Source organism: Amblyomma maculatum, chromosome 2 (assembly GCF_055883805.1).
Source record: "Amblyomma maculatum isolate TAMU_Amacu chromosome 2, ASM5588380v1, whole genome shotgun sequence".
Taxonomy (NCBI): Eukaryota; Metazoa; Arthropoda; class Arachnida; order Ixodida; family Ixodidae; genus Amblyomma; species Amblyomma maculatum.
This window is the reverse complement of record NC_139345.1, coordinates 150566189-150592173: the sequence shown is the minus strand read 5'-3', so window position 1 is coordinate 150592173 and position 25985 is coordinate 150566189. Positions and strand designations below refer to the sequence as shown.

Genomic DNA, 25985 nt, shown 5'->3' with positions numbered 1-25985 from the left:
CAAATACAGGCAACCAATCGGGCAGGTGTTCATCATATAGAATTACTCCAATGTAGGTGGCTTTCAGAAGCTTTTCAGACCCATTCAATAGTCGTGTAATATTTTTTGTCCCTTGAAGGCTGAAATTAAGGAGCTTCTGGAAATTAAGGAGCTCCTGGTTTCATGCAGGTTCATCTTTACATATGCACGATTTTACAAAGGGGTGAAGGGTGCCACCATATTGGGGAGCTGTGCTGCTATCGTAGCACACGAAACTGTTGATGACTCCCCCCCGTTAACCCCTTCACCGTTTTGTTATACCAACGAATTTTTTAACAAAACTGCTTATTTTTTTTATTCCTGATTTCGGTTATTATTGCAATAAAAAGCTTGAATTCGATCTTTAAAAAGCTTTTCAAGCAAACACGAAGTCAAATTAGCATATTGAACTTTATTATTTCTCACAATACGGATGAACTGCTCAGCACGAAGTCATCACTGTCGTCCTCGCTCCCTGAAACAATGTACACTTCAGTGTCTGAATCACCATCGTTCGAAGAAGATGACGACGAAGAAAAGCGTCGTTTCCGAGAAGACGGGCCAGCAATGCACGCATTGCCTCCGCCGGATGCCATTTTTAAAACCCATGTTGCCATACGAAAAAGACGTTTATGTGGTAGAAAAAAACCAATTTATCAGGTCAGTGCTGCCATCTGTAGAGCAAAATGCCATCTAAGCCACAAACGAGTGCTGCTCGTCCGAAACGCTCAAGGGAAGAACCTATTCAGCGAGGACGAGCTATAGTTTGAGGACGGTTTGGGGACGACGGTTTGGGGACGACGGTTTGGGGACGACGGCTTGGGGACGACGGTTTGGGGACGGCTTGGCATGCGCTCGTCCTTGCCAAGCCGTCCCCAAACCGTCGTCCCCAAACCGTCGTCCCCAAACCGTCGTCCCCAAGCCGTCGTCCCCAAACCGTCGTCCCCAAATCGTCCCCAAACTATAGCTCGTCCTCGCTGAATAGGTTCTTCCCTTGAGCGTTTTGGACGAGCAGCACTCGTTTGTGGCTTAGATGGCATTTTGCTCTACAGATGGCAGCACTGACCTGATAAATTGGTTTTTTTCTACCACATAAACGTCTTTTTCGTATGGCAACATGGGTTTTAAAAATGGCATCCGGCGGAGGCAACGCGTGCATTGCTGGCCCGTCTTCTCGGAAACGACGCTTTTCTTCGTCGTCATCTTCTTCGAACGATGGTGATTCAGACACTGAAGTGTACATTGTTTCAGGGAGCGAGGACGACAGTGATGACTTCGTGCTGAGCAGTTCTTCCAACTAGTGTCTCCAAGGGTCATAAAATAGTCTATAGACCGGTGTGCCAAATCTTGTAAGCCATGCATACTGGATTTCTCAGTAGGGCATGCACTTCTGTGCAATTTGTTTGTTTGCAAATAGTGTGTGCAATTTTGTAGTAAACAAGGCAGATAATGTTTGCTAATTTTTCTTGTTTTGTTTTACTTTTTTTTCGCTATTCAGATACTCAAATGCATTTTTTCTACATATTCATATCCTGTTCATATTTGAAATTTTCAGTATTTGCACATCCCTACTTGCATATCATTAAAGTCATGTGCAGACTTGGCCACCTGTGATGGCACAGTGCCATGGTTGGGTACAGAAGAAGAGTAGGGAGTTAACAGGTTTTTATGCACTTTTTTTTTATAAGTGCCGCTGTATTTAAAAAGTAACGCCATGTACTCTGGAACCGACAGCAGTTGCATTTGCCTAAACAGTTGCTAGGTGCATTGTGTAACCATGTCCTTTGAACATTTATGTTATGAATGCAGCTTGTTTAAGAAGGATATTGATGGGACATGGGTCTCAGCTGCAACATTTTAATATTGCGTTGCCATCACTGTCATGGCTTCTCGATGGTCTTACCTTAAATGTATGGTACAGAATAAAAGAAGCAGATAGAAAGCACAGTGTTTTATGGAGATTCAGAGATTGAGAAAGATTCTTTAATGAAAAACAATTTAGCTGGGGTTTAGAATCCATTGTGCCGGGGCAAGAGTTTTTGATCCTGGCTACGACAGCCATATTTTCATGGAGATAAAATGCAAGGCGCCGGTAAGGTACCTAAGATGGTTGCAATTATTTGCACATCTGCAAAATTCGAATCTACACATAACCTTCTTGCGCATGCCTGCTGGAGACATGCAGATGTGCTTACACATAGAGAAAACATAAGGGCTTCTTGGAGTTACGCATGAGCGTACCACCATTATTTGTTAGGAATATTTGTTAGTTCCTCCCAGCTGTCACTCAGTAAGGTGTGAGATGATTTTTATTAGCAAAGCTTAAAAATCTTTAAACAAGTATATGTTCTCCTTATACCCATAACTATTATACAGCTCGAATTGGCCACATTCTTATGAGAAATCACTTGGTGCTGAATCTAAACAAGCAAGGCATGAAAACTCTCAATATATTTAGCAGGTTTGACCTGCAGCATACTATATTGCTTGAGGTAAACAGGCTCCAGTGGGGAAGGTGAAAGGTGTGCTTTTTATCGCTGTATTCGATGATGTGGCACTTGTGTACAACACCTTTCATATAAGCTGTTCTTTTTTAAATTTTTTTACTAAAATCATAGCCACAGACTTTCCTTGGGCTTTGTATTGGTACCATAAATAAACTGAATTTTTAAGATATGCTCAGAGTGCAAGAAAAAAACTCGTTGCCAGGCTGATTGCACCGTACGCAGAGTCCGCCACTCATCTGCACCACAAGCCAGTGAGAGCAGGAAAGGTCCCCTCCCTCGTTTTGTTCCTATTTTCCTCCTCATCCAGGAAAAGCAGCACCCCTGGACGAATTTAAAAAAGTGCTGGCAGCAGCACCCTCCCCACCCCTTCCCCTCCTTTCCTTATACCCTGCTCCTAACTTCGGACATATTTTTTGGAAGGAGGAGGTTTACAAATGCATTGTGTGAATAGGATCACATCCACAGCTGTGTCCTCCCAAGAATTTTCCATAAATCCACCCCTTACAGCATTGCGCTTAAGAAGGCGGGCCAAATTGGAGGGTTCAGATTACTATTTCTGTGATATGGAATTCTTCCATGCATGTGGCGAAAGCACTAACTTCTTTTTAGTTCGTCCCTCCACTTTTCACCATTGTTCTGTGGCAGCGGCACCATGCCCTACGTGGACCTTGGCGCTGATATCATCATGGCATGTTTATCTTTTGACTGGAACGCAGTAATGATGTTGGGCAGAGCATGGTACTGCATCTCCAGCTACGTCGGCGTATAAGTAGACAGCTTTGAGCACTCAAGCATCAATAGGGAAGTGGCAGTTTCTTCGCACTGAAATTTATTCTTTGCTCTCACATTCATGTTATGCACTTATAGCCGCCAAGAGAGTTTTTTTTTTTCTCTCTTTCTTTACTCAGCCTCTATTGAAGTGCAGCTACTATGGCCAGAAGAAGGGCTACATATTATGGCAGCAAAGTACATTGCATAGGCAGTAGGCGTAATACACATCAGTGCGCAAATGGTGACTGGAAAGGAAAAAAATTAAAGGGGTGCACTTGAGAAAGCACACAGGAGCCTCTTGTGTTGGCTTTGGCTGGCTTGTTGTGTGGATTCTGGATTGTCTTGTTTGGTATGACTTGGATTAGTTCTCTGACTAATGTCACAAGCCAGTATGCATTGTAATTAAGGCTTTACAGCCAGTTAATCATGACAGGATTCGGTATTGTCTTGTTATGTGGATTCTGGGGTTAATTTTTAGCTATGACTTAGATTCGGGCCATGACTAATGTGGCTAGCCATTATTCAATGTCTTTAAGGCATCATAGGCAATTAATCATGACTGTATTTGATGTTTTGTCTTTTTTTGCCTTATTATGTGGATTGTGTTGGATCGGCTTTGGGTCTGTCTTTCGGTCACGTATTTCATGGACAGTCACTTTCTGCGCACGCCACTGATGAGTCAAGAAAAGTTTTTGCCTTAAAAGAAGTTGCACAGTGACTCCAGTTGCTTGAGGTAGCACAATGACTTGCTGAGCACCCTCTCTTCCTCCATGTCGTGCCGGTTTGCAGGCGGTGTGCAGCCAGTCACGCAGCCTGTGCGAGGCCGTGTGCAACCTGGCATACGGGGCGCTCGGCGTGCTAGCGCAGACCACCACCGAGGCCATGCTGGGCGAGATCCGCGAGTACCACGTTCAACTACTGGACTACGAGGCCCGCCTGATCGCCGCCTGCTGCGACTATGCGGCCGTCCACGTCCTCGTGCAGATCCGCATCTCGCGCTCGCACAAGTTCTCCGTGCTGGCCTCCGGCTCGCAGCTGGTGGTCAACTCGATCGCCGGCAAGGGCACGCTGCCGCTGGGAGGCTTCGCATGCGACTGCGCCTTCCGGCAGGCCTACCGATTGCCCTGCGCGCACGCTTTTGTTGTGGCGCATGCGCAGAACGTTGAGATCCCCCTCGACGAGGTGCACCAGAGGTGGCGCAGGTTGGCATTCCCCCTTCCTTCCTGTTCCCGTGGCCAAGGAGCTCATTTGCACGCACAAGCGCTGCAGAAATGAAATTGCAGCTCTGTATGAGGTGCAGTTTTGTGTGGGTCTCTTTCGTGGCTTTTGTTTCCAGTGCTGAAGGCTACAAACAAAATTGGCATGTTGGTTACGCAAATTATGCAGTGAAATTAGCATTGTAAATTTTAATACAGTTGAACCCGGTTATAAGAGGCACGGATGTAAGAGACAATCGGGTATAGGAGACACTCTTCACCCACTTGGTTGGTTTGCCTATCTCTCCCATTAATTTTACCTCTTTTGTAACAGACATCGGACATAGAAGACAATTGGTTATAAAGGACAAGTTATCCTTGCATTCTGGTCAACAATCTCGCTTGTAGCAGACATTTTAACCTTCGATGCAGTGCCATCGGTCGCTAATCGCAGTTGCGCCCATTGTGGAAGCAAAGGGGGACGATAGAAGTGCGCAGTCACTATATTTATTATAACTTCAGCAAAGCCAGAGTGGGTCGGTCAGCTATAAAATACCGACGAGAAGCCCCTGCAATGGGAATGCAACATAGGAAAGCACTTCAAACTTACCGCCAAGGGCACGAGTGTGACCACACGTGCGGGCGTCTGCCCGAGGCAGCAATACCGGGAGCGTGAGGTGGGCACTCGTTCGCACAGCTCCCAATCAAAAATCACAGGTGTCCTGTCCCTACTAAAAGTACCTACTTTGAAATAAGGGCTGATCAGAAAATAAAAACATGGTACCCTGCTTATAAGAGACCTCTCATATAAGAGACAAAAACTGCTCTCCCATATGTGTCTCTTATAAAGGGGTTCAACAAAAATTTTTGGCTTGATAGAAATTTTGATTCGAAGTCCGAAAATGTTTAGTTGAGAAATTGGAATCTCATCCCTTTGAAGCTGCAGTGAATTCAAAATTTTTTAATGGACTAAGACATCGAGGCAGCCAGGTTCAAGTTTGTTAAGTGCATGGCTGTGCTATGCATGGCTGTCTTTTCTAGCCTGATGTCAAAAAAGATATGTTTTCGGGGAAGTGCAAAACAAAAAGAAATGAAAAGAAGGCAGCTGTGCCAAGGGAGGAAATTTAGCTTAGAACATACTGAAATCAAAATAGCAGGAACGAACGAAGAAAACGTTTATTTTAGTCCCATTGCCTGAGGAAATCTTACATCATTATCTGTTAATTTGCTTCTTTTTTTTTACTTCCCGCGAACGTAACCTGTTCTTACAGTCATCACTTCTGATTGCCACTCGCAGTTAATCGGCATGTGCACAATGGGCTTCGATGGGTTTCATCCATCTGCATTCGAAACAACTGTGTCAGTGTTGAGGAGGGTGTTGTGCCGGTGGGGTTATCACACAGTAGCCCACCGTCAACAGGGTTGTGCCAAGGAGTTGGTAACGCAGCGCTCGTCACCCGTTTCGTGAACGAGGGCTGTCAGCTCCCTGGGCGGTAGCGATGAATCCGAGTCGGCGTTGGTGAGATGAAGAAAAGGCTTTATACACTATTTACAGGTATTTACACAACAAGATCGGCTCTGGGGCCGAAAGCTAACATAGCCATACGCGACTGTTCTCGCGCAGCGACGGCCGGGGAGATTCCGCCGCGTCCGCACTGTCAGGGGGCGAACTGCTCCCGATGGACGCTCGTGACGAACTCACACTCGGAGTCTCGAACGGAAGCACTTGAGACTCCGTTGCCGAGAACCGTTGACGCTCAAAATGGTCCAATCCGACGGCAGCACTTTCGCAGGGCCAATGGGAGAGCTTGCTGCGCTCTCGCTTCAAATATGCCGCGGGGCGAGAAGGGGTTCACCGTCAGGGCCACGGCGCGCCGTGCTGTCTGGACGTTCAGCTCATGTTGAAACACGTCGCTTCTCTCCCTTTGGTACGGCTCGCCTCCAGTGCACTGGTGCTTTGCAGAGAAGTATCCAGAGTTTGTGAAGGAGGCGTTCGCCGAAGAAGTTTGGCGTCCGGCTGAATTTCTAGGCGGCTTTGGCCAGGCACAACAGCACCCCCGCCATCAGACAATGCGCCGGGAAGACGAGCTGCTCGCATGTGGCTCGGATGCCGGGCACGCTCGTTCGCCAGGTTCCTCCAAGCTCACGTACAGTGTCCGGGCGCCAGGTAGCCTCACGTGCCTTGGGTTCCACTCGCCAGGTCAGGATCTCTGCCGACAGCCTTGTTGCCGGGGCACGCCGATCAACTTCACTCGGGTCGCTCCGATGCCCTTGCAACTCGCCACTGGTAACGGTAGACTGTTCTGCTGCTTGCAAAACCGACCGACAACAGGCAACACCCAACAGAAGCAAGTACTCTCGGTCACCCGTCAAACACCAGACAGAGTCAAAATTTCAAATTCAATTAGCAAAATTGTTGTCCCCTTTTTGTTCCCACTACAACAAGAGACAAGTGTATAGGATGCAGTGCACAAGGTTCAAACAACAATTTTGCACATTATGGATACATTAAACAGCAAAGAAGATTAATAATCAGTAATGGAAAAGAGTCTCCTTGAAATCGCTTGGACAGTAAACCACAGCTGAGGAAGCAAGGAGGTCATTCAATTTGGCCCCGATCTGCCTACAACATTAACCTTAGCGACGAAATGGTCGTCGAAGGTAGCTATGTCTCGAATGCACGACTCAAAGCATCCGAGTTCGCACTGTGATGCTCTCTTCCGCAAGCGGCAGAACGCGTAGCAGTATTCGGGCGGTTTGGCTCTCCTCCCTCCGCTACAGCTTCGGCTGTCCATTTTTCTGCGAGACCTTTCTTTCCACTTTGTGCGTGAAAGAATAGACGAGCACAAGTTACTAGCTTTGTTGAAGGATCTGTCTCGTTCCTTACGCTTTGCGCACCAATCGCGAATTTTCTCAGCATGGGTGCATTTGCGCCGCTGGGATCGCCGCTTCTTTTCCTTTCGCGATCGTTTGCGTTTTCTCACCTTTCGATGGGAGCATTCTTTCAGCCGCTCCCATTCTTTCCGCTCTTTTCGGCGGCTGCACTTGAGTTTTTGCTTTCTTTCTTTTGGTGCCAGCTCTTTCAAGCTGCCGGTAACCGGAGCTAGTATGGCACCGACATCGTCGGAGTGCGGCGCCGCGCCTGCATCGTGGCCAGAAGCGCATGACTCACTGCCAGTCGCGTCCGAACAAGGACAAGGCTCTCTCACGCCAGCCCCCAAGCTAGGCATATCCTCTGCAGGCTCGCCACTCAAGTTACTCTGATCCACCGGTGTGCCGCATCGCTCAGCGCTAACCGGCGCACGATCACGTTCGTCCGACAGCTGCGGCGCTTCGGATCGCGTGAGGTCCATGTTCGCACCAGGGTTGTTTTCGCCAATACAATTGAGCGCGTCAGGACAGGAAGATGCCTGGCTCCAGTCTAGTCGCTCGTTGTCGACTTCACAGGTGTGGTTCTCGACAGCGTCCGCGTCATGGGCCTGCCTTCGCTGTTCACCACTCGTGGGCTGCGCAGTTTCCATGAACGGCACTTCGTCTTTCTGTGTGTCATGATCTACGTCGACCCTGACTTCGGAAATTGCCAATTTGTCGTCTCCTAGCCTGACTACATCTCCGCCACGCTGTACAACTGCTGCTATCGCGTTGCTCGGCCGCTTCCCCAAGCTGTGTCTCATTCTCTGGTGCAAGTACAATTTGCTCCGAGACTTCCTGACTGTCTAGCCATTCGGTTATATCGGCTTTCAACTGATACGCCAAATCAAAGTACGACTTGTAACAATGTTTCTCGCTCTCATATCTTTTTCGAAGATCCTGAGGCGTTATCTGATATCGTATCAGCAATGACTCTTTTAGCTCATCGTAATTTTTCAAGCGGTCGCCAACCAATCGCTTGATTTCTTCCGACGCTTCAGCGGAGAGAAGAGCCACCAACTTCTGCGCCCAACTATCTCGCTCGAAACGTTTACTTCTGCAGACATTCTCGAAGTCTGCCAAGTACACTGCCATATCCTCGGCGATGAGGAACGGTGGTGGACAGTCTCGCGGTATTGAACCGTTACAATGAATGGCATTAAAAGCTTTAATCTTTTCCACGCTCATTCTATGTGTTGAAACCTCCAGCTGCATCAGTTGCCATACGCGGGCGTCCTCTTTCTCGTGACGTTCCCTACGTTCACGCATCTCTTTCTCGTGACGTTCCCTGCGTTCACGCATCTCTTTCTCGTGACGTTCTCTACGTTCACGTTGCATTTTTTCGTAACGTTCTCTACGTTCACGTTCCTCTTTCTCGCGACGTTCCTTCTCCTCCTCTTTCTCGCGACGTTCATCGCGCTTTTGGCGTTCTAGCTTTTCACGCTCATCGCGCCTTTGGCGTTCTAGCTTTTCACGCTCATCGCGCTTTTGGAGTTCTAGCCTTTTGGCTTCCTCCTTCCCTTTTCTCTCTTGAATATCATCCCAGGCCTCTGCGGCTTCCTCAACCGTCACTTCCTCTGCCTGCATGATCTCAAGAATTTCCTTTTTTGTTTTTGTTGAGCCCAAATCGATGCCTAACTCATCACAAATTTGGAGAAGTTCTCTGACCTTGTAACTCTCCATCTTTACACCGGCCTCTTGTTGATTGCCTTTTTAGAATAGTGTACTATACGTTCGCTATCTCGCTCCTAGCAAGAGATGCGCAAGCCTTTCTCACACTGATTCCCCTCTCAGCATCCCCTGGTTTTCAAAACACTTCCTGTAGGCTTGAAACACGCAAGGTTAACACAATGCTACGCTCAGCCTTTCTCTAAGCTACCCTGTGTGTTAGAGAAGTCTGGCGTTTGAGGGAAACTTCAGGTACTCACCGCGCCGAGGTGCCTGACGCCGGTCGATCCCGCAGCTGCCATCCAATGTTGTGACAGTGTATCCCGCAGCTGCCACCAATGTTGTGCCGGTGGGGTTATCACACAGTAGCCCACCGTCAACAGGGTTGTGCCAAGGAGTTGGTAACGCAGCGCTCGTCACCCGTTTCGTGAACGAGGGCTGTCAGCTCCCTGGGCGGTAGCGATGAATCCGAGTCGGCGTTGGTGAGATGAAGAAAAGGCTTTATACACTATTTACAGGTATTTACACAACAAGATCGGCTCTGGGGCCGAAAGCTAACATAGCCATACGCGACTGTTCTCGCGCAGCGACGGCCGGGGAGATTCCGCCGCGTCCGCACTGTCAGGGGGCGAACTGCTCCCGATGGACGCTCGTGACGAACTCACACTCGGAGTCTCGAACGGAAGCACTTGAGACTCCGTTGCCGAGAACCGTTGACGCTCAAAATGGTCCAATCCGACGGCAGCACTTTCGCAGGGCCAATGGGAGAGCTTGCTGCGCTCTCGCTTCAAATATGCCGCGGGGCGAGAAGGGGTTCACCGTCAGGGCCACGGCGCGCCGTGCTGTCTGGACGTTCAGCTCATGTTGAAACACGTCGCTTCTCTCCCTTTGGTACGGCTCGCCTCCAGTGCACTGGTGCTTTGCAGAGAAGTATCCAGAGTTTGTGAAGGAGGCGTTCGCCGAAGAAGTTTGGCGTCCGGCTGAATTTCTAGGCGGCTTTGGCCAGGCACAACAGGACGTCACAGTTTTGTGACAAAGTTGTACTCGCATGCTGGTATGCTGCTTTTCCAGCACCTTTAATACTATGTAGTTCTCTGCAGTTGTAACCTAACATGTCTGCATTTTTTGCTCTGGGGGACAAGAAAAAGTAGACGGTAGTGAAGAAAGCTTCCGAGACTGTTCGCTCAACAGCACTACATTGCGCAGCTTTTTGAGGCGTAGTTTCACTTTCATGCTTTTCATGGGCCTTCACCAGAAGCCCTAAACACAATTCATGCCATCTGTGAGGATTTGGTGCGTCAGCAGCCCACAAAATCGGGGGAGCTAAGTGGTTAAGTGTCAATGGGCCTTGCAGGCTTTTGTCAGATGTGACGTGTCAGTGCCGTTGTATGCGTGCATTGTATCCCCTGTAGTGCATTGGCACGTGCGGTGATGATGATGACAGTGACACCCGTCATTTGTCTACTATTAAATGAGACAAGGTGCCAAGCTACATCAAAATTCAAATTGGCTCCTGGCAATTGCTTAGCCAGCAGGAGGGTGGAATTCATGATGTTTCTGGAAGAATGTTTCCACTATTGAGGTGTAAAAAAGCAAGTTTCAGTTGCTAGAAATTCTATGAAAGGTCTACAGTGATGGAGCGGCCAGTAACGTTCAGCAGCATGATAGCAGGGCTCTGCTTTATTAGGCCTCTATCCTAATGCACAAAAAATGGGCTTTCGAAGCACCCCACCTGGTCCTTCAGCTGGTACAGTACAGTCCACTTATAGCGATAGTGAGAAAACCTGAAAATCCAATCGTTATGACTGATTATCGTTATATCTGGACCGGCGAAAAAAAATAAAAAGCACTTCCACATATTTTCTCATGCTGTAGGCTTGCCTACTTACTAATGATGAATAAATCGGGTTGAACAATGCTTATCGTAAGGAGCACTAAACACTTTATTACAGTAGACGTGAAGTAATCTAAGCATACTTAAGGAAGTGGGTAATTCGTGCTCATTTGAGCAGCAGTTGAAGCTTGGCAATCGCTGTGAGCATCGCTTCCAGTAGCGTGTACGCTGGCGGCAGTCCGTTTTGAGTGCACGAAACCGATTAGCGGCCGGATGAACTGAAGGACATCACCAGTCTTGATGATCGTTAAAATCTTAAAGTGCAAATGTCCGTATTTTTTCACGTGGCTTCCAACCTTGAAACCCTGCCAAAAATTCCGATGAATCTGCTGTTTCATCTCATGAGCTATCGTGCCGTCCGTCTATGTGGTCGTCGCCATCTTCCACAGACGCGGAATCGGTCATGGCGATGACAATACGACTGCAGCAGCAACCTTTGTGCGGCTGCGATTGCGATGATGATAGTGCTCATTTTATTCCGTTTTCACCGCATATGTCGAGTAGGTGCTCGGGCAAAGATCATCCTAGGATACCTCGTAAATGCGCTTCCTTTGAGGCAGGCAGGTGTTAGATGGGATTCAATTTTTGGACAGCATTTTGGAACACAATTGCTCGAAATTGCGCTCTGACACGGCTGCTCCACAGTGCTCTAGAACGCGTTTTTTGTTTTTCCCCCACCAGATGCGGTCCATTCCCCATCGACCTGACCGCAGGTGGCGGCGGCAATGCAGGCGAAGACAACGAGTCTTGGTCGTCCGAAGGTCAGCGCGAGTACCAGGAGCGCCTGTCCCACGCACGTGACCTGTCCGAGGCGCTGTGCTCAGTCGCGGCGCACAGCGCACCCGAAGGCTGGCAGCACATGCAGGCCGTGCTGGCGCAGCTCTACCGCACCTGGGCGAGGAACCCTGCGGCCCGCGTTAGTCTGGCACTGGAGGACGGCACACCGCTACCTACCAGCCCGCCAACGCCGGTGGCCGCACCCATGGTGCCGCAGCATGCCAGTGAGTGCCAAGCCATCTGACTCTTTCGCAATACCACCCGCGGCTTTTTGCAGCTTGTTTACGCTCGTAATGCTAAAGGCAAGGGTCTGAAAACTGATTTTTGTTATTTATGGTCAAAATTTGAGAAACCTTACAGAAGTGTTCAGCTTATTCTGGTATTTCAAATATGCAAAAATTTTATTGCGAAAGCCATACAGTCGAACCCGGATATATCGGACACGAAGGGGATCGCGAAATAGTTTGATATATCGATAATTCAATATACGGAAATCGGCTTGTGACGGCACTTACGACGTGAAAAAACAATACCGTGTTCGTCGCGTAATCAACCCACTCACATAATGAACCCACCCTCCACTTTTGCACCTGAGAATTTAGAAAAAAAAAGCGTTAAGGCTAGCTCGCTCACATGCAAGCGACTGAGCTAAAAATTTCAAATTTTTTGGAACTGCGTCCCTCTCGCCGCTTGAGCCACCGCGGCAGCTCAAAACAAGGTTTCTGTGTCGCCGCGGCAGAAATCGTGAGCGTTTTCGCTTGCATGTCAATGGCGCTCGCCACTTCGTTTCGGTCATCTCATCCACAGCTCATTCCTTGCCAGCATGCTAAGATGCTGCGCAGCGATAACGCCACGGCGTGTTTATCTTTTGATAGCTCCTGCGGTGGCGGGGAGCGAACTTGGCAGAGTGCCCGTGATGGCTTGATTGCACAAGCTTGGTTCAATTTATCACGCCGCGCTTGGAGCGGGTGTAGTCCACTGCCACAAAATTATTGGAAAGCATGATAGCTGCAAATGCTGTTTGAAGCAAAAAATGCTAAAAGCCGGTGTCATGATCACAGCTGACCGTGTGCTTTCGTTGATTCATACATGCAAGGATAAACGACTCCCGCAAAAAAAAAAACAAAAAAAACTGCCACTTCTTAACGTCCGCAGCCGCCATATCTTACGCTACGCCGCACACACAGCAGCACAACGATAAGAATGGACGACTCGTGCAAAAAAAAAAAGAAAAAAAGAAAAGAGAGAGAGAGAGATAGATCTGCCGCTTCTTAACGTTTGCAGGCGCCATAGCCACGTCAGCCACCGCACACAGAAGGTTCGCAACACATGCTGAAGAAAGCATCCGACATTCTGTATGAAGACGGGCTGAGCTGGCTTGGCGCATGCGTATCGCGTGCTACTGCGAACGAAGGCCGGGAGAGAGGAAGGAGGGAGATAGCTCGACCAAAAATGGGCACACCCTTACGCTTCGCTCTATCGCGTTTTTCCCCCTCTTGTTCCCACCAGTTCTCCCTGGTTCATTCATGCACATGGCTTGCAAACGTCGCGCGCTGGCGCGGAGGAAACTGCAACCGCAGATGTGCCCTTTTTGGGGAATGGGCGCCACGCTGCCCTAGATCAGCCGTCGCCGAACTATCCCCTCTCATTCCTTCCGCGCGTGGCTTGAAAACGTTACGCAGCAAACGGGCGAGGGTGATGCGATCGTCTTTGGGGAAGGCACACTTTCCAGTGTGTGGTGCGGAGTTCGATATATCGAACAATCGGTGAAATTTTGTTTGATACGTGACGCGGCTTTCCTATACTTTTACATGGGATTTTTAAGGGGATATTCCGTGAGTTCGATATAACCAAAATTCAATATATCCGGGTTCCATTTCTCTATTATCATGTTTCCATGACATTTTGTTTTTTCAGTTATAAGATTTTTTGTTTACATCTTGTAGAAGTACCTCTTAAGCGTGAGGACAGTGTGGCTATGAGTACAACCAAGTTTGATTTCATGTTAAAACCAGTCTTGCATGCATACGATATCATCTTCTGCTGTTCCTGTCTTTCAAAAGGCAATAGATGAGAAATTCATGCGGCAGTGAAGCGCTGCAAAACGGCACACGCCATGCCTCCGCTCCTTTTCACTGCTGCCTCGTGCTTCATGCTGCAGAGTGCTGTGGATGTTCAGCCGTTTCTTCTCTTCCCTATTTCTTGCTGTACTTTTACTCTCTTTTACTTTCTGAACGGACTGCACCACCTTCTTTCCATGTTTGCAGAGTGCTGCTAAAAGCCATAAAGAAAAAAAAAACTGTGTTGGGTTTTTTTTTTTTTTTTTGGTTTGTTTTTAAGTTGTTCCGTGATTGTAGGTAATGCGTGTACGATGATTTCATTTTGTGGGACGTAGTCACTGCGGCTTGAGGCGCTTTACTATAAACGATTTTTATCAAAAATAACTTTACTGTAAAACAGGGAAAAATGTACAGTTGTCTATCGAAGGTGAACTGGGTCTTGAGTTTTAATTTACTACCTATATCCGAGTTTACTACAGCAGGGGTAATTTAGATGCCAGACGCTGTGGTGCGCAAACTTGCAGCGGCTTCTGCAGATTTGCTCGTAATCGTACAACATTGCAGTCTTGCTTCCGCACTGCTCAATCGATGTCTGTGTGTCAATGTTTGCTTTATTCTCTGGCACTGCAGCAGCAGTGGCCTGCAGTGGAGTGAAAGGCCCAGCACCCAAGGACGAACTGTTGGAAGCCATGGACGACTTTGAGCTGTCGCAGAAAGATGCCAGCAACATGGCCTCCGGTGAGTCACAGTTCATAGATTGTAACGAGTACGAGTTCAGCCAGATCAGACTGCTCTAAATAATGCAAGGCATTGTGTTGGCATCCACACTGACTTCCCAGGCTTTCCTGAGGCCTTTCCTTATTCCTCTTTCAAACTGAACAGCCTGTTCTTTTTTTGTTTTGTTAATGCCAGGGTTTCAAGGCACCGTGAAAACATTGTTGCGAGAAATACACGAATATTGACATTTTCAAATACGAATCTATTGTGAATGTGGGGAAAAAAGTGCCTTCGAATATTGAATCGAATTTTAGGTATCTGGTCAGTGAAGAAAATGAAAAATTGAAACAACAAGCATTGTTCTTCTTGTTTATTTAAAATTCGCATGGTATTTGCAAATAAATTTAACGAATTTTAAAGAACAGTGTACCTTACTGACATGTCCAGTACAGTGCTGTTCACTTGCAGTACAGTGCAGTCAACGATATTGAGAAAACTGGAAAATCTGATCAGTATAACCGATTATCGTTATGCAGTATAATCTTGATGATACAAATTCCAAGGGAGCACGCAAAATATTCGTATCATCCCGAATTTGTATGCTCCAAAACAAGTCAACTTCCACATGGGAATGAGTTGAAAATGAACCAAACTTTATTATGGCGAACTTGCGGCCGAAAAAGTCTGTAATGCTTTGTCTACCCTTTTTTGCTGTTGATGTCGCGGACAAGCCCCGCCTGAAAGACATAAAACCGTGCCGCAATTTCATCGCTCACGCTGCCGGCACTTACGGTGTGGCGCAGAACGTCCGAAGCGTGAAGAGTATCTGCCGTTGACGGCGGCTGATCACACTCGTCGTCAGCATCACCATCACTGTCAGGCTCATTTTCGAATCATTCGCTTCGTTGACCAAGTCTTCAATAGACCTCAACCCACAGGTCGCGACGTTCTCGTCCGCGGTAACAAAGTCCCGAGCCAAAGCTTCAGTTTCCAGATTGTCCCAGCCATCAATCGTGAAGTCTTCATCTGGCTCTTGACAATCTCCTGCCGAAGCCGCATCAAGTCCGTCGGGAAATCCACACTTTCTGAAACAGTTCGAGATTGTGTCTGAAGTTATACTATTCCACGACATGGCTAGAAAGTGCAAAGCATCTAAGAGGCTGATCAGCAAGCTTGCTTCTTTACGATCAATTTTCGCCAGCGGACACCTCACTAGAAGTCCTTTGAAATGATGTTTCACATTTCTAATTATCCCAGCGTCCAGTGGCTGAAGATGGCTGGTAGTGTTCGCTGGCAGGAACCGGACTTTCACGTTATTGAATGTCATTTCCTGTGGGTGGGCAGAGCACTGGTCCACAAAAAGTAAAATTTTCCGGTTTCTTGACGCCATTTTCCGATCAAGACTTGTCAAGAACTCGTGGAAAAAATCTCTAGTCATCCATGCCTTTCGGTTACCTTTGTAAAAGACAGGCAAACGCTCCGCCGATCGGAAACACCTCGGTTTCTTCGACTCCACAGCGCCAGTTCTGCTTACCAAAAGTGGCCCACTTGGCACTCTCATCGCAGCGGGAGGCCTCAACCCAGAAGGCCTCCCGTACACCCATTGAAAGTTTGAGAATAGGTTGAGGACGTTTTGACCCCAATGCCTCTAATCATTCGCTTTACCAGGTGTGACTGCTCTCCCATCGAGCGCCAGCTATCCTGAGGGAAACTTCGGAGGGAACCAGCTACTAGATGGTTCGATTGGTCTGACGGTAAGCTGGAGTTTCTCGGATCCATCCGAGTTGCAGCAAAAGAGTACTGTTACTCTCTCCTTGCTTTTCTGGCCACCCTCGCATGCCTGGCCTTTTACGCACAAACTTCTTTCCAGTTGAAGGTTGAAAAAGAGGCCTGCCTCGTCGGCATTAATAATGTCGCGTAGCGCGTACTCCGAAATCAGTGCCGGCAGCATGTTCAGCCACTCATCTACAGCTGACGGGTCCACTTTCTTGCCTTCACCTGAGACGGCCTGGTAGACAAGTCCGTGCCGCTCCTTAAATCGGTGCAGCCATCCCCCAGGCGCTTGGAAATTTTCAATTCCAAGCGAAAGCACGACGGTGTCGGTTTTTTCACGTAGCACCTTGCCGTCCACATCGACGCCAGCCGCTGTCACGTCGCGGAACTAAGTCAGCAGAACCTCTTCCAGTTTGACATGGGTCGCTGTTTTAGCCTGCTTCACGTTTGCACCGAAGTGCTGCACATTCTTCGAGATGACATCTCGCTGCCCAACAGTGGTGCAGAGCGTCGACGGTACCAACTCTAGCTCTTTTGCTAAGTCGACACGCTTCTTCCTAGGGTTTTCGTCAACCCTCTTCAGCACTTCAAGCTTTTTCTTAAAAGAAAGGGCTTTACGCTTCCGCGACATTTCGGCAGCAGCGAACGCTTGCGTCTTTCTAACGTTTGGGCAGTTCACGTCACAGCGAACGACAGAAAGAAGCGGCGAACGGAGAACTACTGCAGTGGCAGCCAGCGTCACAGGCCTCCTGGGAACAGCCGACAAGACAACTTTTCGATAGACCAATGAGCTGCCAGCGAATGAGTGACGTACACGACTGGGCACGTGCCTCGCCTTGGCCGTCCTTGTCTAGTGCTCATCGGTTTGCTACGAAAGGGAGGTGGGGTTAGGGTGGCTAGTGGGGTTAGGGGGGTTGGAGAGGAGAAGCAGCGTCCGTGGGTGTACCCTTTCCCCCTGTGAGCTCTTGCACTGAGCTGCTCGGTGGCTTTGTTCGTTTGTACAACGTTCGTTCGTATCATTCGCGGCGGGGGGTGGAGAGAAGTTAGCGGCGGCCGCGCCGGTTATGTTACCCTCTTGAGGCCAGCCGTGCCGACCTGCTCGCATGTGCCACTGGTTTGCACGTTGGTATCAACCGTGGCGGGTTCAGAAACTCTTCATATCACCTCGAATGTTAACGTATTCTATACATCGACTCTATATTCTATACAATGTAGTCCGTTCAAAGCACTCTTAAAATTCATATCAGCCGTAATCATATCATCGAAATTCTACTGTATCTTGACCGGCGAAACAAAAAAAAAAACAGACACAGATATTTTTTCATGCATGTAGACTTGCTTACTTACCAGTGATGAGTGAATTTGGTTGAACAATACGGATCGTCATGAAGAGCACTGAACGCTTTATCGTCGTAAAGAACACTGAACATCAATGGCCATAAAATAACTTAAGCGTGTTTTTAAAGGTCGGAAAACACATTCGCTTGAGCAGCATGCTTGGCAGTCTGTGTGAGCATCGTTTCCAGTAGCTCATACACTGCGGCAGTTGACTGGATTAAGACATCCCCAGCCTTGATGATCGCTAAAATCGTAGGTTGCGAATGCCCATACTTTTTCGCGAAGCTTCCAACCTTGACGTTCTGCCGGAAATCTTGATGAATCTGCTAGTATATTTCATCTCAAGAGCTATCGCGCCTCGCCTTGGTTGGCACCATCTTCCAAGGATGTGCGATTGGCGATTGCGATGACGATATCGCCACACCTTTTTGTGCGGCGACAGGCAACGATTGCAATGATGATAGCACTCATTTCCTAACCACACACAATGCCCCTCGCGGATTTCTCACCAGTCCATTTTCAGTACTTATGCAGAGTTTTCACGTCATTCTCTTAGTATATTTTATTTTTCTTCAAACAAATTTTCGTGGTAAATATCATTCAGGCAGCTAGAAAGCTATCGTATCCGATATGCCACCGATAATCGATTGTTATACTATACAGTCGAACCCTGATATATCGAATCTGAATATTTCGAATTTTGGTTATATCGAACTCACGGAATATCCCCTTGAGGAGGAGGAGGAGGAAGATGAGGAGGAAAGGCAGGGAGGTTAACCTGTTATCCCGTGTAAAAGTATAGGAAAGCTGCGTCGTATATCGAACTTAATTTCACCCGGTGTTCGATATATCGAGCTCCGCACCACGCATTGGACGGTGCGCCTCCCCCAAAGACGATCCGATAGTCATCCATAGGGTGATATCGTCGGCGTAGAATGCATGTGACAGAGATGGGATAGTACATAGAGCACGTGCCAGTGGGAAGAAAGTAATCTTGAAAAGAAGTGGGGGGCAAGACAGAACCTTGAGGGGTACCCTTGTTGTCAAGAGAGAAGGAAGGGCACATCACCTCGGCCGTTTGCCGCGTGACCCACGCGCGGAAGGAATGAGAGGGCACACTAGGGCAGCGCTGCGCCCTTCCCCCAAAGGTGACCGCATCTGCGGTGATCGCTGGCGCTAGCACGTGACGTTTGCAAGTCATGTGGGTGAAGAAACGAGAGGGCACCAATGCAGCCATGCTGTTTGGGAGAGGGGAAAAACGTGATAGAGCGAAGCTCCAAAAAAGCTTCGCTCTAGTGCCCACTTTTCTGCTGAGCTTTATCTCTCCCCTTCCTCTCTCTTTCCCGGTCTTGTTTGCAGCAGCATGCACTACGCATGCGCGGACAAGCCAGCTCCGCTTATGGCAGTCGCTTCTCCAGTGCATGTTGTGAACGCTCTGCGCGCGGCGGCTGGTGTGCGATGAGCGTCTCGTGTCGTCATGCCGAACGCGGATAAAGCGGTATTCACACGGGGGAGCCTTTCGGGGAGGTGGTGCGCGAGCAATGCCAGCCGGCGGGACCCCCTCCCTTGCTCCCGCATTCACACGGGTGACGAAGTACAAGAGGAGAGCGGTGTCTGCGCTGCCTGCCTCGCTCCTTCGCCGCAGCCGGGTTCAATGTGCATTGCTGAAATTTTGAACTCTGGTAGCGTGGATGGGGCGGAGAAGGCATAAGGAGACCGTATCATATTTCGCGATCGCAAGTGGTGTCTCAAGCAGATTTCTGTATATCGAATTATCGATACATTGAACTATTTCGCGATCCCCTTCGAGTTCGATATATCCGGCTTTGACTGTATACAGTCAAATCTCGATATAAGGAATCTTCTGGGACCGCAAACAAATCATTCGTTATTTTGAAATATTGTTGTATTAAAAAATCTGCGATTATAAGCCAGTAGTCAAACCTACGTATGAAAAATGACGTACCTTGGCAGTGGGCACGTGTGTAGACAAGCAAAACCTCAAATGAAAATGTTGCTCTAACTCCAAGCTGATTTATTTGAAGAAATCATTTATGTTCTTCTGCCGCGTGCAGAAACACGACCGTGCACTACTTTAAACCACTACAGCACATACACCTTCCACTTTGCGGAACACCTCGTCGCATGCGTGATTGCACCGAGCAATGAAAGTATGGACTTTGTCCATGTGCTAAAAATAAGCAATAAAAACATGATAGTTCAATATGACCTCATCTTCAATGCTCCCTGAAGTTTGAAAATCTTGTCTCGGTCTTTCAAAATGATTGCGGCAGTCGATGGGGCAATGCTACCTGTCTGTAGAGGCCGAATCGCTTTTTCCCTGCGCCGATTTCTTGCAGTGAAAGCGGCTGCGTTCATATTTTCTTGTCACTTCGCTGGCTAATACCATCGCTTTCGCACAAACTTCGCAATAAGTTAATCCGTGGCATAAAAAAAAAAATCTTCAGCACGCTCGTACGCACAAACTACCGACCCGCGTACGACACACAAGAAAAAAACGCAGGCGGCTAGGCCTGCTGGCTACTGCGTAATAAACCATAGCTTCGTGGTGGCGCTAGGAGCTGGTACTTGATGTGCTGATGATGATAGCTACAGCCCACGGACCATACACACAGAAACATTCAAAACATAGCAAATCTGCCGGGGATTATTAAAAAATTCGTTAATTTGAAAAATTTGTTAATGTGGTGTTCATAGTAACAAGATTTCACTGTATGATTCATTTTTACATAGGGGCAATGGGAAAACTGAGAAGTCCCAAGATTGTATCGTTATAATTGATATGTTGTTATATCTGGTATCGATGTTGATGACGCTGTATACATTTTATGCACTATTCCGTATACTGTTTTTCTTTTGTTTTGTTTTTTTTTTTTTTCAGTAGAATGACGTGCACGAAACTGGGTAGAGCTATCGTTCAGTTCAGTTCAGTGTTCCGTCGTGTCCGACTCTTCGTGACCCTATGGACCATATCACGCCACGCTTTCCGGTCTCTCACTATCTTCCTAACATCGTATAACTTCATCTGCAGTGCCTCGAGGATGCCATCTAACCATCGCGTTCACTGCCTATCCCTTCTCCGGTGACCCTCAACCTTTCCCAACATCAAATCTTTCTCCAGCGACTCCTCTCTTCTCATCAGATGACCAAAGTAGCTGAGCTTTAACTTTAGAATTTGACCCTCCAATGAGCAGTCAGTGCTACTCATTGTAGCACTGACTGCTACAATCAGTCAGTGCTCAACCAAAAGCTCTAATTATGGAATGGGCTTGAAAAAGAACTGCTGAAAACCATTACATCATAGTAACTTTATCTGCTTTTTTTTTTTTTTTTTCAAGCTCAGTAGTTTTTTTTCTGGTTTCGTCAAGTGCTTAGAGCATTGCAGTGAACCATGCAGTGCAGGAAAACTGCAGTGAATTCAAAAGTTTTTGGTGTATTAGGGGAGACACCCCTCGTAAAACCATTTTGTTTTTATTTATGGCCGGATTTGCACCAGATTTGCATCACTTGTGCATTTTCTCATGCTCATTCCAATACTGCAAACTGTTTTTACCTAATACAGGTAGATTTAAATATGCAGTAAAGCCTCGTTAATCTGGTTAGCAAGGGACCGCCAAAAATGTCAGAGTTAACCGAATTCCGGACTATCGAATTTACCATGAAAACAACAACAAAATGGACTGGGCATATGCATACCTTTATTTCATGAAAAACTGCGCTATTTTTGTTCGTTTCTTCATAGGAATTTCTACGGTAAAAATTTTTTTCAGTATACCATCAAATTGTGGTGTGCACGTTCATTGTCACGGGATCCGACGCAAACTTCCCCAGTACAGTGAGAGCCTCGGCGGCCTCTTGCACAGCGCGACATCGCGGCAGCGGCTGTTCATGCCTTTCATCTCCGGAACAATTTCTGTCTTCATCGAAAACTTGCAATAATATGGCATCATTGGTCAGCATTCCAGCGACGGCAACATCGTCGTCGCTTCACTGGAGTGGTGGTTGCCATCGTTGTGGAGCGCAGCGGCAGCGGCAACAGGCCTCAAACACAGTTGAACAGAGCAAGGGGCGCTTGTTTTCATGATTCTTGTGCTGTCACCGTCGCATCCTAAACAATCGGGACAAAAAATCAGGCTTGCAGTCGGTGCAGCCATTGCAGCGATGGGACAGCAGTGGTAGTATAGTGCTCTCTCGCTGCCCTGGCAATGTTGATGATGATATGGCCTCTCCCTTTGAAGCGCGCGCGGTCACCGGCACCTGCTAGCCACTGTTCACATTATCCACTATCATCATCATCGTCACATTTAGTGCCCTTCAGCTTTTTTTTTTCCCCGCTGTTTTTCGTTTTTGCTGAGCAGTGCACAGACCGACTCGCCTTGCGTATGTTTCCCGTTGCCCGCCTGCTGTGGATGCCTGCCCATGCTGTAGTGCACGGTAACGCAGGAAAGTCAGTAGCACTCATCCTCGGAGTTCTCCGAGTTAACTGATGTGCCTCCGAGATAATGAGCGTCTGCAGAGGAAACCTGCAATCGTCGGGCGGCGCCACCAGCGCACTGACATCCCATGTCACCAACGGAGGTGCCAGCGATCACGCAGGCATTGCATCGGGTGTCGGCGCCATTCTAGCACGTCTTTCCATCGTTGCTCCGGGTTGTGCTAGCAACATTACAATCATTTTTAACACTGAACCACGAGTGCATTTTTTCGGGACTTTCTGTGTGTGCGTTTTTTTTTTTTTTTTTCATTAGGCAGCGTCCAGGTAGAAAGCGCAAGCTAGCAGCGACGTCGCGGGTTCATATCTGTTTATGTTCTCGACAAGTATTTTCAGCCACAGAAAAGACGCTCCTTACCGGAAAACCATCACGTGTTCCATGGCTTAGAAACGGACGCTTCACTTATACTGCCGGGAAAATTTTAGCTACTATCGCGATTTAAATAAATGCAAACAGCGCAGCGCCTACGATTTCTGCCGTTTGAATTTCTTGCCATCACGCTTGTAACAAGGTTACAACAGAAATAAAGTAGTCGCTTATGCATCGTAGACAAATCTAGCTCAATTTTATTGCTGCCTACGCACATGCGCCACAAGAAGACATTCGGATAGCAGGGTGGAAAGACTAGGCGTTCTGCGAATTAATTTTAACTCCCCTGAAAAATAGCGCAACCGGAAGCCTGCGTTGCTTCCGGGGGCACTATTTTCTCTTCTTTTCCTTTCAATTAAACATTTCATCATCATTCTCCACCTTTCGAAAAATGCTTGAAACGAACGCTCAGATCACGATAACAGTGCCAGCTAGAGGGGTCCCTAGAGGCGAGATGAGTAAAAGATGAATGTTGGCATCAACTTGTTACAAGAGATGTAGAGCACTGTGAACAATTTAATTGTCGCGATTAAAATAGGATAACACTACGCGGTGCATACGAATTGTTCATAGTTATTACTAATGTCACAGATTTCTTTATTAAGATCACGAATATTTGTTTTCGTTTATGGGGTCTAGTGTCTCAAAACATCTTAGGTTGTGAGCGCCACAGTGCAGGGCGCCGGGTAATTTCGACCACCTGGGGTTCTGTTACCTTGCACTCGCATTGGACACCATGCGAAAGTCTTGCATTTTGCCTCCATCAAAATGCAGGTGCCGCGGCCGGTATTGAATCCTGGTCTGTGGGTTCAGCAGTCGAGCGACCTAACCACAGAGCCACTGCAGTGGGGCGCATCACACATTTCATGCGCACTATTTTGTCCCCTGCTTTGGTGCAGCGACAGTTCTTCAATTTTATGAATGAACTAGAGAATGTATGCTTTAATAATTCACTGTAGTGAGGAGCGCTAACTACGCGTCGCACAAGAAATTGGCCCGATAGCGGCAAACCCAGGGCGTGCCTCTTATGCGCCGGCGTCAAACAACCGCCATCGCAAAGAGCATGAAAAATCGAGGCAAACCAAATTACAGCCATAACGGTGGGCGGCACCTAGAAAACATGTACTGTTCCTCACAACTTGCTACGAATTAACACACATACGAGTAGTTCGGTCGTCACTGTGAAATAAGCGTTTATTACGTCATGAAACGTACAGAGCAGGGTACGCTGCAAACTAGCGCTCACTTATGTTGCGCTTTTGTTTATTTTGGCAAGGCACAGTTATTTATCGACGCAGTATCGACGCAGTTAGGCGCAGTAATTTATCGACCATGAAACATTGATAAGATAGTGAACTGTGACATCTAATCGATGGCTTCATGCAAACTACCCGTACGTAACAAAATTTGTTATGTGATGGACACAAACTAAAATTATCTTCGTGCTTAGCTTTTTAATTTGACTCGTCGCACTATGATGGTCTCATTTGGCATTCGTATCTTTGCCAAAAGCTTTAGCAGAGAGCTGTGCAGCCTCACACTTAGCGATAGTTGACAACTGCTGCAGCCTGAGCGCCAGTACCTGCACGTTGCGCCCACTTTTCTTCATCTGAGTTTGGTAATGAGTCATTCCACAGTTCCGGTTACGCCACCTGGCCCTCAACTACACAAACGAGTGCACCACCAGCAGTTTCAAAATGGGAAATCACTCTCGAGTACTAAACACAGTCTAAAAAAGCACATGCCATGGAACAACAGCAAAGCAAGGCCAGCGCGTGCGAGCGCCTTCAAGCTTTTTCATTTGGCCGCCAGAAGGCGCAACCTGTGTCGTGAAACTGCATTGCTGGGATTGTGCAGTGAGTCTGAGTTAATGAGATCTGGATAAACGAGATTTTACTGTATTAGGCGAAACTGATATTTTGTTTGGAGGTAGCATGGTTAGTAAACATCAGATCTTAAGGAGAAGATTTTGATCCTTAAATAATCTAGAATCACAAAGGGCTGCAGTAAAACATAAATGAGCATTTTAGGACGATTTGGAAGAAAGTTGTGGCTTGTCAAACTTTGCGAAAAAAAAAGCTCATTTTGGTGAGTGGGAAAAATGGTTTATTTTGATAATTTTGGCAAACAAACAATGGTTAAAAAGCAGTGTTACTGCAGAACTTATGATTTTATCTTTCTGGAAAAAAGAATTAACTGCTATAGAAGCTGAGATATCGCATCTCCAAAATGGTGACTGTATCCAAAATTCAGTCTTGAGAAATCGGCAAAAATTGTTTTTGGCATATTTATGAATTACCAAGGCTAAGAGAAACTTGATAAAATGCGTCATGACTGCTTTTTGGTATGGATGCACCATTTCCCGTCAAGATAGTTGCCCATGCAACTCAGAAGGAAATTTATTTTACAAGGTTTGCGATTCCACATGCCGTGCTTGACGATGTTTCGCGATTGCCGCTGCCACCGCGCCACCAACTTTTCCTAGTGCTCGATCTGTCGCAGCCATGAACACCGCTCAGGTATCACTTTTCATCTGAATCGTCATAATTACGATGCTCGTACGTGGCAGGAATCGCCTCGAGGAAATCGCTCGCTCTCCTATCTGTTGTGCCGAGCACCACCGGCAACGCCCTTATCGGCCCATCGCGGAGCGTCGGTGCTTCGTCACTGATTGCGGGTAACAGGATGCCACATTGTCTCATGACCGGTGCACCTCTTAGCTCTACCCTTCTTCGTTTTTTGGGCCATTGTGACGCTAGAACCATAATTTTCCGAGTTTTACATCATGGTTATGACGACAGAATGTCGCTAAACCAGCTAGGGCTAACTATGCAACCTTTTCGAAATGGTGCCAGGCCGCAAATAGTCGACGCCGGCAGCCAGTCAAAAGTGGCCATTTGGGTCATGTGCTTTCGGAACCGAATAGCAGTGCGTGTTTCATGCAATTTTGTCCCTTTGTTTTCTGCTTTGGGTGTTCGCTGACGGACGCCAATCGTAGCATGGGAATAAATCACAATATTTCAAACAAAACCAAAATGATGGCAGTGGAGAGCATATTTTTCAATCCACGGCCGCTCAAAACGCGGTGTGATTTGGCCTCAATTTTAAAGGGCCAATCGTTCAGATTCACAACTTTGTAATGCTGTAACGTACGAATTAGGTGATATTTTTATTTTTCAACCAAAATTTGCAGATAGTCGTGGAAACATCTCAGGGCCGCGAAAATGAAGAAATAAAAAATCACATTTTTAGACCGATTTTTGGCCGCAAAAAGCCGTGCCCCCCCTTAAGCTATTTTCGAATATTTGGAACAGTCTGACATCAGTTTTTCGGATCCGAATATAAATCAAATAACAAGCATTTAATTTGTGTTCAAAATTTTGAATATTTGCACACTCCTAATTTTTTATTACAATTATCCGAACATTTCCGTGATGGCATAGGGCTCAGTCACAAGAGTTCTCACCTGTGAA

The 25985-nt window shown here is 47.4% G+C and overlaps 1 protein-coding gene across 9 annotated transcripts in view; it reads left to right on the top strand.

The window, feature by feature from the left end:
- The window catches only part of LOC146200171 (uncharacterized), a 96404-nt gene that overhangs the window by 31647 nt on the left and 38772 nt on the right, over positions 1-25985 (top strand). For 7 of the 9 annotated variants that reach the window (XM_084595402.1, XM_084595399.1, XM_084595403.1 and 4 more), the window contains 3 exons: positions 4086-4498; positions 11646-11965; positions 14432-14539. In XM_084595402.1, the coding sequence (XP_084451528.1) occupies positions 4086-4498; positions 11646-11965; positions 14432-14539 (841 nt within the window). The remainder of the gene's footprint in view (positions 1-4085; positions 4499-11645; positions 11966-14431; positions 14540-25985) is intronic. The other 2 variants (XM_084595400.1, XM_084595404.1) reach the window with 1 other exon arrangement.